The sequence below is a fragment of the Pseudorasbora parva genome, chromosome 17 (assembly GCF_024679245.1).
Source record: "Pseudorasbora parva isolate DD20220531a chromosome 17, ASM2467924v1, whole genome shotgun sequence".
Taxonomy (NCBI): domain Eukaryota; kingdom Metazoa; phylum Chordata; class Actinopteri; order Cypriniformes; family Gobionidae; genus Pseudorasbora; species Pseudorasbora parva.
The window spans coordinates 13878971-13894373 of record NC_090188.1 but is presented as its reverse complement, the minus strand read 5'-3'; the positions used below and the strand labels follow the sequence as shown (position 1 = coordinate 13894373).

The window sequence follows — 15403 nt, the reverse complement described above, 5'->3', positions numbered from 1 at the left end:
GTCCTTTTAAGACACCTAGTAGAACTGCCAGACCAGTAAATATAGTGAAGCAATATTAGCTGCGCATAACATTTGTTTCGCGAGTTTTGCGCTATCTGATCGGCCTTTAAAGAGACCACTGATAAAAACGATTATCGGCCAATAATGATCAGCGATTACCCTTGAATCCACTACTACATTTAATTATAAAAAGACAAATAGAGTTCAGTCTATGTAAAATAAACCTGAAAATATAAAGACAATACATTTTTATAGCTACCGCCACATCTCTGTTGAGAAAATGAGGCCAATGCAGTAAAACGCGCTGAGAGAGCACATTTGGGGATGCTTTAAAAGTACCATATGGCCATGAGAAACAGACAGCTCATTTACATCATCAGCATGTGGAAGCAGTAACAAAGATCCATCATTAATCCAAATCTAATACACTTGTGACTAGACCTTATCAAAAAACACAAAATGTGCCCGTTGGGTGGTTATAAACATAATGACATACTTGACCTAACAGACCTAAATCGTCAAGTAAATGTTTCTGTCTAAGGGGAATTTCTGCTGCATGTTCAGATGCCAAATCAGAATTACAATGAGCTATTTATTTTGCGAATTACACTGCCGTTTAAATGTTTGGGGTTGGTAAGATTTTTAAAAAATGTTTGAAAGTATATTATGCTCACCAAGGCTGCATTTATTTGATCAAAAATACAGTAAGACACATTGTGAAAAAGTATTTCACAGTACAATTTTAAATAACTGTTATATATTTTAAATATAATTCATTCTTGTGATGGCAAAGCAGAACTTTCAGCAGACATTATGTTGCCGTGATTATGAGCTTGTTCCATTCAAGTGCTTTGTTGTCGAAAAGAACAGCAACCATGAAGAACACCAGGATTATTCTTGCCTATTAATTGGGAAAATCTTTTTAAAGCCAAAATGATATGTAGCATCCCATTCTTTGACAACCATAAACATTCATAACACTAGTCAGCTTGCTGACGATTCTGGAATTTCAGTCAAATCAAAATTAAAAATCGCCTTTATATATGTAGCACTTTTTACAAGTTTCAAAGCAGCTTCACAGTGTTAACAGGAAGATAATGCAACAGAATTTGATTCGGCTGTACAGCCGCTCTGGTGAAAACGGTGATGTTATCCAGCTAATTTCAATGATCATATAGAGTCAATGCGGGCAGATCGGAAATTTAAGTGTCGCCAACTGAGCAAGCCAAAAGCCAATGGCGATGGTAGCAAGGAAGCAAAACTCTTTCAGGCCAGAATGGAGAAAAAAACCTTGGGAACAACCCGGCTCAGTCGGGGTGCCAGTTCTCTTCTGGTCGACATACAAACAGTGTATGATTATAATTCTGGCAACATTTCAGGTCATAAGTCATATTAGGTAAATAGATATATTTGTACGATTATTTGAAAGATTGTAGTCCCGATTTATATATATATATATATATATATATATATATATATATATATATATATATATATATATATATATATATATATATATATATATATATATATAAATTGCCTTTGTAGGGAGCCAAGTTTTACTGAAAGTCCATTTGCCACTGTATAATGAACTGTGTTCAGTATATCATCAATAAACATTCATCTAAGTCTGACTCCCATTATACACCTTTAGGCTTCTGCTGGGCTTCAATTACCAGTTACAATCAGTAGACCAGATATGAGCTGGGGACAAATAATGGAGGACAAATACAGATCAGAACTAAAGAGCAGAATTAAGCTATAGCCAGTGGGCATACAGAATCCAGACTGGCCTGAAATAATGCAATAGTCTGATCAACACACATAGACAGCCATTTATATGGATTTGCAATATAGCACTGACAGCATGAGACCCAACAAAAAGCTTAAGATAATAATTTAAAAAAAACATATATAAGGTCATTTTTTTATGATTTATTAAGGAGGGAAATGATCCCTGCAAACATGCGATTCTCTCCCGTCTTCTTTGTGAAGCCACATTTACTTGGTACTTCCGTTTAACAACAGGAAGCTCACTGGATTGGTCAGTCAACATGATCCAACTGAGGATGTGATGCTGACTTATAAATAATTAATGATTTGAGGCCCGGGGTTCACAAAAGAAAGATTTTTTTTCTTGTGAAAGCCCCAGACTATGATATGTTTAGGCCTGGGTCTAAGATAGCTGTTGCATTTTCTCTTTTAGTGGATTAAGTCAGGTGATACTGATGTCTTATGAGCTCTTTAAACATATATTTTTGCACTTTGAGATTCTTCGGAATGAAAAGTGAGTTATAAATAAAATATATTATTATTATTATTATTTTATTATTAATATTAAACCTATTCCATGCAAGTTTTTGTTTCAGGTTTTTTAATTATCTCAAGAGAAGAAATAATTAAAAGGGTCAAAACTACTGTGGCTGTACATTACACTGACACTTTTGCATTTTGGAATCCAAAAAAGATAGATTGAAAACAGGATCTGGACCACCACATGTATAAACAAACAGCTGGTTCATAACATAGACTGAAATAATGAGGGGAAAATTACAGATTAGTTAATGAAAATACACCAGAGGAAATGGGCAAAGCTATAAGAGTTACACCCTAAAACAAAAAAGTAAACACACTCTGCCCATAACTTAATTGTGCATAATTTTTGTTGTCAATGTTGGACACTTAATAGTTTGATATTGAAATTAAGTATGGGTAGCTAAATTAATCAGTAAAACAGTTGCAAATACGTATATAAGTATTAACGTATAAAATTCAACCCAAAAATGCTGTCCAAGTAAGCTAGGTTTGGAAAAACTGTTTGTTTTAGGCTTCTAGTTTCAATATTGTACTTTATAGCAATATCTGGGGAAGTAACAAATACCACAGAACCCCAGTGTTCAGCAATTAATCTACACCATTTAGTAACATCATATCCGATAGGACAGTTTACTGTCAAGAAGATTGGCTATTTTGACAAGATACAGTTTTCCTCTAAAACTAGATGTAGCGAACACTTAACAACAAGGTATAATCATTTTGCAGCGTTGAGAAGAGTCATTATTAGTGCAATCAAAATATATGTAACGTTAGGCCAGATGTAGCAGAACAAAATAAAAGCCTTTGTCAAAACAAAGGATTCTGCGCAGTGCCCTTCACAGTGTGCAGCAGTACCCGGCAAATCATCCACATCTTTTACACACTCGATTTACAGTATTGAAATATTGTCGTTTTAAATGGTTCGCTGCGATCGAGAGCAAATATTACGATACTAAGCAAGATGCCATGCGTTTGGGCAAACTGGTGACCAGTGCTCGTGTCCTCTTTGTGCACCATAGTCAAGCCACTATACATTTAATATACAAATTAATACCTCCGTGTATTAGAATATCAATGAAGTAACGCGAGCATTAGGACACACAGCGTATGCTAAAACACACATAAAGACAAGCAATATTTTTGCTAATGTACTCGTTCAGTATGATAGAACTGGCTAGCAGTGTCCTGCTGTTACATTTACGGTATTCTCCTGATCACACGATAAGATCGGATCACAGGAAAGAAAAAGCGTGCATCTGTATACCACAGGCAATTGGCAAAATACGTTAAAAACGGAAAAAAAACCATGAATACACCATTATTGATATGTGCACTAAATATAAGAAAGGCTCTTTAAAAGAATGCTTACTCACCCTTGCTCTTATATTCGCTGTCAGTTTTATCCCAGGGATCAATGCAGCAGCTAAATCAAATGGTTTTCGTATTTCGTAGCCCAGCCCAGTGTGTATCCCCACGTCTCCTATTTGCCACAGTTGCTCAGCAGCAATAGCGTTATTCCTAACAAATAGCGGCGACATACGGCAGCCTGGAATCAGGCAAGTAGGACAGCGTTTGCAGTTCCAACACAGTCCGGTGGGCGTGTCCTCCTACAATGGCTGACGTATAAAATATTTATGATTATTTATTTTTTGGGGTCATTCAGAATTAATTTAGGACTAACATTTTCAACAATAAGTATTTTTTACACTAAACGATGTGTACAATAACATTGCGGGTAGCGGAAATGCCCGTCATGTAGTTTTTACCTCACTCAGACCTAGCCAATTTCAGGTCTTACAAACTACAAGTTCCAGTCGTCTGTGCGCGGTTTACGGAAGGGTACTTCTGCCATGCAACCGTTGACGTCTTTTTGGACGTCGTTCATTGAAAACCAAAACATGCACTCTACACGTACAGTAAACACTGAGAGTGAGAAACTGTGTTGAATATTCACAAACAAACATTACTACGTGTTTCAGTCAACAATGAAACCGTCCTTGGACTCAGACGACGAGGAGGAGTTAGGAGCATTACAGAAGACATTGAGAGGTGATGTTTTCAGAGATAGAGCATATGATGCTTCGCTTCAGCCAAGTGTTATGCTGCCTTCACGTGCTTGTCGGATCGTAAATACAAGTTTCCTATGAAAAAAAATAATGGACATGAACGTGAATATGATTGCAATGAGCTCGTAATCACGACTTCAGAAGTGGGAAGTCGGAAATGTCCGATAGCACGTGAAGGCAGCATTACTGTCCACAAAGCTGTAATTAAAAAAAAAGAAGAAAGAAATCAAATTATGCAACGTAACCAGTTTATTCAGACTCCCTGAGTTCATTTGTTTTTGGGACTAAACCACAGAAAATTACATAATTAGATACACAAATACTCAAACTTGTTACTACATATGTGATATTATAGGTTACATTATAGGTTATTTATGTCATGTTATCTTCTTCTATATTCTTATCATTTTATTTGCTATAAAATCAATGTATTTTCTTTGTGATTTTATTGTTTAAGAGCGAGCCAACCGCAGTATCCAGCAACTCTCCAGCGTGTTGGCCAGCCACAGCTCTGACTCTGAGTCTTCAGAACCAAAGCAGCAGCAAGACATGCTCAGCCCTCGGCTGCAAAACCCCTGTATGCCAGTTCAACAGAGTGAAGCAGGTACAGATAACTTAATGCTGGAAGAGTGCTACTTTTCTAATAAACCATCATTACGAAGGACGTCATGGCTGATTTTAGTAGTGTATTAAAATTCAGTTTATGTAGAGATCTTCTAGCTAAGAATCCTTTATTTTGTGTGCAAATAGTTTATTATTATTTTTGTTTTTGCAGCCAATCAGCTGCGTTCCTTGCTTCAAAGGCAGTCCAAAGATGCAAATGTTCAATCACCTTCTCCTTCTAAGAGGAAATTGGCAGGAAAGGTACAGAAACGTTTATTGTTTATTGCTTAAAGTGTTAGTTCACTCCAAAAATAAAATTCTGTCATAATTTACTCACCCTGAAGTTGTTCCAAACCTGTATGGATTTCTTTCTGAACATAAAGGAAGATGTTTTGTTGAATGTTTGCAACCAGAGTTCAAACCAGAGAATTCACAGAATAGTTATTCACAGAATTCTCATTTTTGGGTGAATGATCCCTTTAATTCAGTTGATGAAAAGCTAATTAGGAATTAAATCATAAAAATGTCAAATTTAAATAAATACATAATGTAAAAATAAAAAAAACAATAAAAATAAAACTTAACAAAAATGCGTTCATATTTTATTTGCTTACTTGCATGGCATGCGACCATTAACTGGTACGAGAGAACTACTGAAAAATGATTGAAACTCAAAAGAGTTAGGCTGATAAACCACTAATGAGTTTAAATGTTTATGTTGTCATTGCACCCTTTGTTTTCAGTTTTTCAGGTATTATATTATATTAGGTAAAACTTTTTTTGTGTGTCCTTATTACATATATTAAATGTACTTACCATAGTAATAACAGTATATTATGCATACTTACATGAAACCATGAAATTACATGAAACCTCAACCAAACCCTTCAATACTTATATTGTGTAATAAGAACCATCAACTTTTGTCAATTTGTATTGCTTTTATTTATAACTTGCACAATGTTAACATTCCTGTGTACTTAAAAAAATATAATATGTGGCCAATTTAATTGTGCTGTCTAGCAAAGGGTCACAGATGAGGGCAGTAGCAGTCTGCCTGGTGTTCATGACTTGGTTCCCATCATCCACAATCAATCTGAGTACATTCAGCACCTGGAGGCTGAGGTCAAGTTCTGCAAGGTCAGTCCTGTTAACATCAGAAATTATCTGTCAACTGAAAAGCTGATTTATACTTAAATCGCTGTGGGCTACGCATCAATTTTCATTTATACTTCTGCGTCCTTGTCCGCATTGACGTTTAGTTACACATTGAGAGGGAGCATATGTACACCTGAGGGAGGGGTTCTAGCACACCAATCACAGCACTTGCGGTCCGCCTAGAATTAATGCGTTGTTACATTTTTGGAGAGGTGCACGACTGCACGTCAGGGTACATCGTAGGCTAAGTATGCAAAACACAGTCTACGACGTAGCTACGGCATGCACTCGAAACAGAATATAAATTGGGATTAAGTCATATAGTCTGAGGTTTGATAATGGAGTTTTCCCTAGATAAAGCAAGTAGTCTTCAACTGGTCATGTAATTGCAATTCATTTGCAATTTAATTTTAAAGGTGTCATGAGCTGGCTTTTTTTCTTTTTTTTATACTGTTGTCTAAGGTCAACTAATGACGTTCGTGTGGTATTTACATTCAAAAACATCATAACTAATAATAATAGGCTATTTTCTACAGTGGTTTTGAGGCTGTCTTCTGAACGCTGGGTTTTGATGGGCATGCCGCACCGGAGACTTGGAAGTAAACGGCCACGGCTAGGATTTGCATATTTAATAAGATTCAGCTCCACTGTCAAATCTAGCCCCTGTCAGTTCAGTTCACATGAGGGAGAGATTATTTTGAAAGCGGCAACTGTAACTTGTCTTTATCAAACAAACACAATGATTTTTTTCTCATCCACCCGCGATCGTATTACATGACCCGCACCCGCACGATCGGTAAATATTATAAGCGTGAACCGCACGCTTACACCCACACACACACACACACACACACACATAGGTCTGTCGCGATAGTCAATAAATCAATTAATCGCACGATAAATAAAATGAGCTCGATAATTTTTCCGGCTGCGATAATTTCCATTTGTATGCTTGATTGTTTTCCTCGTCTCTCTCGTTGACTGCGCGCACGCGCCTCGTTTGGGTAGATGTTTAAACTCGACGCGCAGACCGGGTGCCAGTGTTATGAGCCTCAAGCTCGGCCAGATTCGTCGGGAGCTTGTGCTTCTTCGGTTGCGGAGCCGCAGGCAAAGTTACAAAATTTGGCGTGCACGGCGCCATGCGAAATGGGGTCTCGCGCTCTCCGCATTGACGTTATTTTTGCCGTGCGCACCCTCATGCTCGTGCAGACGCGCCGAGTATAAGAGGATTCATTAAAAATAAATGAAGGAGTACACATTCCTAATATTATGATCCGAAGAAAGCTTATGCAGCGACTGTGTTCTTCCACAATATATTGCTATCTTCTTCCACATGTTTATTGCTGCTGGCTAGTGATCGACCGAACAGCTCCATGAGTCGGTGGGCGGGCTACTGAATTACACGTTCTGTAGAGGTGTGTGTTTCATAGCGCTATGACATAAGAATGAAGCTCATGATCGTTTTCTGGGCCTGGTGTCTATAAAAGCTTCTTTTTTTGTTTACTAAAAAAGACGTTTTCAGCTTTGAAACGTACAGGATAATCTTATATTATCATGACCTTTTATATATCAAAAGCTCAAGGGAAAGTTGATTTCTTAATTCATCACCCTTTTAAGGTAGTTGTAATTGTGTGTTTGTGTTGTTTGCTTTCTATAGGATGAACTTCTTGGAATGAAACAGAGAGTGAGAGTGGTAATCGTGGAGAATGAGAAACTACACGAGGAGCTTAAAGCAAAGGCAGTTGAAGACACTCTTAAAGAATACACATTTGCAGACAGCACGGTATTCTTTTCCTTGAAGCTTTTCTTTATGGTGCTGATAGAAATGGCAAATGTGACACCATAATGACACAATTTATTAAAATAGCTTGCAGTCTATCCACAACTTTCCTGCAAGTCTTAGTGGGCGTCGCCATGACACTCAATACTTCCGGTTGACGGCATCTCAGTTCCGGTTTAGCACACATAACAATTATGCTGCGTTCACACCAGACGCGATAATAGCAATATTCGCATGAACATGGGCACGTGAACATTATGACTCCATTCGCTTCATTCACTACACAACAGACGTGAATTTGCGTCATGGGACGGGCTTCTGCCAGACAGCGGCAGTCGTCAGAAGGACGAGCTGAGTTAAGGCTGCTCTCGCTGGGGTTAATGAGCGCTGAGCGCCTGGGTCTCTCACCTCAGAAACCTACTTGCTTCCATAAACCATGCAACATAAACGGACCTGTTTGACATGTTGCTAGCACCCTTCGCACTCCATTGAATGCCCAACGTGCTTCAAATAAACTCAAGAATTGTGATGTAGAAGTAATATTTATATTTTAATATTTGTAATTGTTGAAATATTGTCAGTAGACTTTTTTTTAATCAACATGAAAATAGATGCATGAACTTCAAATAATTTAAGTGCATTGTTATAAAAATTAACATTTCATTGCTGTAAATTTAATTATTGAGTTTATATAATATATTAGTTTAACCTATTTAAAATACTACAGTACAACTGTATAATTTTTTGCAAGGGGTATGTTTATTGTTTTCAATAATTTACAGATTTATTGTGTAGCAAGACCGCTCTAACAACCTAACGTTAAATAGAGACATGCACTCCCGCGGGACCCAGCACAACCGAGTGCGGCGCGGGATCATATCTGATGGGTGAATGCGGATGCGGGTGGCAAGATATTATTGTGTGCGTGTCGCGGGAAAATAGAATTATTTTGCAGGACTCCCGCAAAGTGAAAATATCTAAAAAAATAAATAACTTGAAACAAATAAACCTTTATTTATAATAAAATAAAATCGATTTACAGGCGCATGGACGGAAGGTAACTCTTGCGTGGATCATAGAAACAGCCAAGCCTACTACACAGTGGCAAAATGTGTGCACCGCATAACTCGGGTGAATCGCTTAGTGCTACAGATATGAGTAAGTTCTTGTAAGATAGTCAGATCCATGCGACCATCTGGGACATGTGATCATTTTGCCTGAAGCGTTGTTGTAAAAGTCTACTCCTGAATCCTCATAATACAACCAAGCGTTTAGCTGATAGTACAGACTAGCGTAAACCGGAAGTTCGTTACCGGCGTGTTCTACGTTGCCATAGCGATCATGGGAAAGGTCAGAGTGCGGGAAAGTTGTGGATACAAATGCAGTAGACTTTTTGTATTGTTTTTAAACATATACATAGAATTCTGTCTCAATGTCTCATATACTGTGGTTTTTATTTTGTTGCCTCTGTCCTCTATTTGACCATTTTCAGTTAAACATGGGGCACACACCAGAAAAGACTTCAAAGCAAAGACTTGGCTCCCTTAATCAAGCTGAGGACCACAAGTGGAAGAAAGAAATGGTATTTGTGGTTAAACATTCATGTAGCTGAAAATGTGACATGAATAAACAGTCTGAATATGCACCAAAAGTGTGATTTTCATCTCTAAGGAGCAGCTGAAGTGTCTCTATCAAGCACAAACTGAGACCCTGGAGGCTCAAGTGGTTTCCCTGAAGTAAGTGGGCTTCAATCAGTGGCCAATCCTGGAATATTTTCTCTCTCAGACCACACTAAAATGCATTCTTACAATCTTATTGAATTACACATTTTATTCATTTGCATTGCTAAAAGGAACCAAAATGTCACATAAAATATAATTTTAGTGTGCATTCTTGTGTGTGTGTGTAGATTGCCAGAGTATAGGTCAATGTGATTTGGTCTTTTGCTCTTAAAAAGTCATTGTACATATCGTGCATCTGCAATATTTGCACTGTGATGCTGTCCACCAATAGAAACAATCAGTCATCAATTTATGCATAATGTAACAATCTACATGTGTTTGTGTAGGAAAGACCTAGCGAGCATTCAGAAGGAATATGAGGAAACGAAAGAACGACTAAGGCACAAAGAAGCGATGGCTGTGGCGGCGGGCAGCGGTCAACGTGTGGGTGGTCTGTGTCTGAAGTGTGCTCAGCATGAAGCGGTCCTGGCAGAGACGCACTCCAATGTCCATGTACAGAGCATTGAAAGACTAACTAAGTAAGTGTGTGTATGTGTGTGTTTTCAATGTAAATATGAGTCTAAAACCTAAAATAATAATATCATTACATTAGACATTTTAAATAGAATAGTTAGGCAGGTTTTTTTAAAGAATTTTTTTTTTTATTCACCGTTCATAATTTTGGGGTCAGATTTATTCATGTGATGGCAAAGCTTAATTTTCAGCATCATTACTCCAGTCTTCAGTGTCACATGATCCTAGAAAACCATTCTAATATGCGGATTTGGTATTCCAGAATAATTTATTATTATTATCATCAGTGATATGTGTATTATCAAATTGCTGCTAAATATTTTTGTGTAAACTAATAAAGAAATATTTTGGAACATTATAAATGGCTTTACCTTTGATCATTTTAATGGGTCCTTGCTGAATAAAAGTGTTAATTAAAAAAAAAAAAAACAATACAAAAAACATACTGTCCCCAAAGTATTTATGAGTTGTAAACAAACAACAAAAAAAGCAAACCATATCAAAATATTTGTTCATTACATGTTGATTTTCAAACTCATACTGAATAACTTCACATGACAGATATTGATGTAGTAACTGCCTTGCCCTTGGAGCCAAACATCTGGGTTAATTAACACTGGTAGGCTTCTTTGACCACCTTTATTGATCTGTGTTAATTCAGTCAATTATTGTTCCTCACAGCAAGGTTGAAAGAATTCTTGAATGGTCATGAAGCTAATCTGCTGCTTTCCTGATTATGTGTCAGATCAATCACTGCTTTCAGTAACCTAATGAGATGCCTGGGTTTGTGTCTCTGTTAGAGAGCGGGATGAGCTGATGACCGTGCTCTGCTCTCTAAGGGCCAGTCAAACTGAGGCCCAGCAGAGAGAGTGGGCAGCCTATCAGCAGGTTAAACAGGCAGTGGAGATGGCAGAAGAGGCAAACCTGGAGAAGACAAGAGTATGTACCAAAATTATTTGAATATGAGTTTTACTGCTTTGCATGACCCTAAATGCTATGGAGTTCTACTGTGTAGACTAGAGATAGATGTACTCATTGACCTTTGTTCTTTCCCCGTGTACCTGCAGGCTCTGGTGCAATGTGAGCACTTCCACAATGAGCTGACTAGGCAGCGGGAGAGGCTAGAGAGAGAGCTGGCATCTGAACAGGACAAGATCTCCCAGGCCAGGGAGACAGCACGTGCAGAGAGCAAGAAAGAAAAAGAAGAGCTCGCCCAGAATGTTAGTTTTCTTACTTTACATGTATGCTGATATTCAACTGACTATTATGACTGTCTATGTTCACAAAGATTGGATGGTTTGACAAAGCTAGTTTATGCTGCCCTCTAGTGTCATTTCATTTGTGGCTCACAACAAAAATTTTGATAGATGACTTCAGATTCAGGGAAAAAAAAGACCTTTAGCTCAATCATATAGAGTTGTCCAGGGATGACGCCAGGAAAACTAATTCAGCACTGGTTTCCTAGAGATTTTCCTATGGGGTTTATAATAGTTTTTTTCAGTTTACACGTGAAATAAGGTCTCACAACAGTTGGTAAAAAACTTAATGATACTTGAAATTTTGTTCTGCAACATAAACTGCACACATTCACAGCCTACACATTCATATCTAGTTACTCATCAAAAACACATGAAAAAATAAATAAATAAAAAACAACAGCTTCAAAACTTGTGTTTTCAGTATGGGTGTGTAATTTATGTTGCAGAGCAAAACATCCTATGTCCTTTATTAACAAGTTATGTTAACCAGAAACCTTATTTTACTATCAAAAACCCAAGCAAATAAGTCTTCCTGGTTTTGACATTTTTTACATTCTTAACAGTTTCTGTTTATTTTTAGTTTTAAATATATCTTTTAAAAAAGTTGTTTAGTGTGTTCTTTGGGCTGCACTATATCATTTTATCGTGTTTATGTAAAACCATTATATTATAATATAGCTAATGTAACTAATCTGTTAATATCCTAATATAGCAAGTATCATTTTATTATTCCCAACTGTAAGGTGACCAGTCTGTCTCAGAGAGTGGCTGAATTGGAGGGTCTGCTAGAGAGGGGCGAGAGAGACCGGAACTCACTCAATGGCCAGCTGGAGGAAGCTTATAAGAAGCTCACTGCACAAGAAATGGACAGCAGCAAGGTACAGCCCGCTGTAAAACCTTCCCAAAACAGTCAAAAATTACATAGAATTCCAAATAATTAAGTTGTAGTAGTTCTATTTAGGGAGTCCAAAGGCCCGGGTATACTTCATTTTCTGTGTTACTTTCAGTTGAGTGCGCGGGCCTTTCAAAATGATTTTTACCAAGTAAAAAATGTAGTACAGGACTTTTTGTTCTTTGGAATAGCTTGCATTGATAAATCACTCACAATAAAACCAGGAATGTGCATTAAGAAAACAAATGGTGTCAATTTACCTTTTAGGTTCAACATTTATTTTAATGGCATATTTTTTCTTGCTTTATATAGATTTATTTGTTCTGTCAGCTTTGTGTGGAAAATATCTAGGCACTAGATGGCAGTAGAGCTATATTATTAGCAAATCTAATGAAGTTGATGCAGCATAAGCTCTAGTAGAAGTTCATGGACCCGACAGAAAGATGCAGCAAACATCTCCTCAATGGATCAGTATAGAATGTGTGAATTAACTGTTTTCTCACGAACAGCAGATAGGAGTATTGAAACGTATCTTGGATTTTGCATTAAGCCGCGTGTATGCTGTGTCAGGTATGTGCGGAGCTGCGTTTTCTGTTGAGCCAGGCCCAGCTGAAGAAAGAGGAGGCAGAGAGAGAGGTGAGGGACATCAGTTCTAAACTGGGCCGCCAACTAGAACTGGTTGAGCAGGTAAGCAAAACTTGATCGTTCATATGGGAGGGAATCTGGCATTTATTTTAATCAACAATTTTGCAATTCACAGTGTTACTGGTACAAAATTATATTTGCTTCATATATACAAATAGGAAGCAAAAAAGGATTTTTAGAAGTTTTTGTGAAAAATAAGGGAGTGTTTTAATGCCAACATGAATAATCGCTTGGTTTTGCTCTCTTCTCTCGCGGGGTTCAGGAAGTACAGAAGTTGGGTGTGGAGCTGAGCGGTTACCGGCAGCGTTTGGAGGAGGCCCAGAGGGCAGAGGGCCGAGCCCGGACGGAGGCAGCCAGCCTGGCCGAGGGGCTAAGCCGCGCCCAGCGCCAACTGCACCTCACCAGGTAACCCCCTTAATCCTATTACATGCCACAACACTGCGCCCGTCCACTGGCCCCAATGCAGTGCCAGCACACCAGCAGGAGAGCACCCACACTTTATTAAATCGCCACTAGCCACCGGCTGCCACCGCCACAGTCCACCACGCACCAGGAGAACAGGGCCGGAGAGGGGCACATACTGTCTCTCTCGATAACATCAGTCAGTTTAGTGTGGAGAAAAGCTGAAATCAGAGACTTCTGACAGGTTTACTCCTCAGAAATGTATTATTAATCTGACGTTATTTGTGTAATTGAGTGGACTGAGTAGTGCATATGTGGCATCTCATACATTTATACATTTTCCACATATGTGCACATTTCACTCATATTTGTATGCATGATAATGAGCTGGCGCTAAACATAAATATAAATATATTTTGGTTGTTAAATTAAATTCACACCATTTTAATTAAATCAAAAGCAGACCCTCTATGTGAAGCTATCACCATTTTTTTTTATTTTATCTGAAGATATTACAGCAAAGATCTTATGAATCAATGCCACCTTTTATGTTGATTTATTGTTTTTATGTGAGCAAGCTTTGGACCTCTAATTTTTATTTTTATTTGCTTCTTGCAAAAATCTCTTCAAACTTTGATTAAAACTGTTCCAGAGTAGGTGATACGCGAATAAACAGTGTTTTTCAGTAACATTTGTTCAACTAATCCCAGTTTATTAGAAAGCAAATAGATTATAGCTCCAGATTAGGAAGAATAGATCACATTTAACACCTCCCACCCTTATTATTATATATGAGAGAGAACGTTTTTGGCACAGAAAGACACTTACATTGCCGTTAGATGCAATTTAACAGTTTACAGTTCATTACTATAAATTAGAGTTACTTCCAACAAAGGCCAAGGGGACATTCTGTATCTTTATTTATTTATTTATTTTGCTATACATATAGTATATTGGCCCCAAAAGAAGGTCGACACTTAAGTCATGTAATGTTAATGCTAATGCTAATGTAATTGCATTAGATCTAAAATTTCATCCTCAAACAAATCATGCTTTTCTCAACTAAATCTTTAGCCAAATTTTTGGCTGGTGTCGATTAGATGATTTTTGTGGATGTATGAAGTTAATTTATTTTAAATACATTGAGCCTTTATTTGTTCTGTCACCTATTTTACAATAAGTCAAATTATGCTGAAAATAACTTTACATATAACTATGCATTTTATTTAGAGACTGGATAGTACTCCATCAACCAAAGAAATGTAATACTGATATATATATACCAAAAAATGTCCATGCAGTGTCCACAAAAATATTAAGCAGCACAACTGGTGTCAACATTGATAATAATAAGAAATGTTTCTTGAGCACCAAATCAGCATGTGAGAATGATTTCTGAAGGATTATGTGATGCTGAAGACTGGAGGAATGGCTGCTGAAAATTCAGCTTTGCCATTACATGAATAAATTACTTTTTAAAATATATTCAAATAGAAAACTGTATTTTAAATTGTAATAATTTTCAGGTGTGGAAACAGGTGTGGAAATCACATTTTCTTTTACATCACATGGATGGCTGGGTGCGTGTCCAATCCAGTGCTCTCCATTGACTTAGTATTGTGTGAAGTGGTCACCTTGTGATTTCTTATAACAAAAAAACAGAACAATGTCTAAAAGCTGCTGTGTGACAGGGTGTACAGTAAACAAGCTAAAAAAAACACAGAACTAAGTTTTTATAAGGTGTCGACCCAAAAAACGAGCATTTTAGGGGGCAAAAGTGAATACAAGCAATAATACATGAAACTTCAGCAGGAAGAAAGGACATTTTGGGATCCTCACACTTAGTATTAGCCTGACAAGCCAGACCCACATCAAGATGTTTGGTCTGGAAACTCACCATAGACAGGGCTCAATCAGAGGGGTGGGATAAACAGTCGTCTTTCAAACTCCCTCTGCACGCGATAGGATAGCGCTGCACCAACCAGAGCAACGAAGGTGAAACAGAGCTCGTTGATAGATTAAACATT

General features: G+C 37.6%; 2 protein-coding genes across 3 annotated transcripts in view; one reads left to right on the top strand and one right to left on the bottom strand.

Annotated features, from left to right (window-relative positions):
- The window catches only part of cep170aa (centrosomal protein 170Aa), a 47010-nt gene extending 43133 nt beyond the window's left edge, over positions 1 to 3877 (bottom strand). The window contains exon 1 of one of the 2 annotated variants that reach the window (XM_067422494.1): positions 3690 to 3877. The gene's annotated coding sequence lies outside the window, so the exon portion shown is untranslated. The remainder of the gene's footprint in view (positions 1 to 3689) is intronic. The other variant, XM_067422493.1, reaches the window with a different exon arrangement.
- A 278-nt stretch (positions 3878 to 4155) lies between these two features.
- sdccag8 (SHH signaling and ciliogenesis regulator sdccag8) overlaps positions 4156 to 15403 on the top strand; it is a 53233-nt gene continuing 41985 nt past the window's right edge. Inside the window, exons 1-13 of the mRNA XM_067422066.1 lie at positions 4156 to 4365; positions 4840 to 4986; positions 5158 to 5246; positions 6009 to 6125; positions 7801 to 7926; positions 9416 to 9505; positions 9595 to 9659; positions 9992 to 10183; positions 10979 to 11117; positions 11246 to 11398; positions 12181 to 12315; positions 12900 to 13016; positions 13237 to 13379. Of these exons, the coding sequence (XP_067278167.1) occupies positions 4302 to 4365; positions 4840 to 4986; positions 5158 to 5246; positions 6009 to 6125; positions 7801 to 7926; positions 9416 to 9505; positions 9595 to 9659; positions 9992 to 10183; positions 10979 to 11117; positions 11246 to 11398; positions 12181 to 12315; positions 12900 to 13016; positions 13237 to 13379 (1577 nt within the window). The 5' untranslated portion in view covers positions 4156 to 4301. The remainder of the gene's footprint in view (positions 4366 to 4839; positions 4987 to 5157; positions 5247 to 6008; positions 6126 to 7800; positions 7927 to 9415; positions 9506 to 9594; positions 9660 to 9991; positions 10184 to 10978; positions 11118 to 11245; positions 11399 to 12180; positions 12316 to 12899; positions 13017 to 13236; positions 13380 to 15403) is intronic.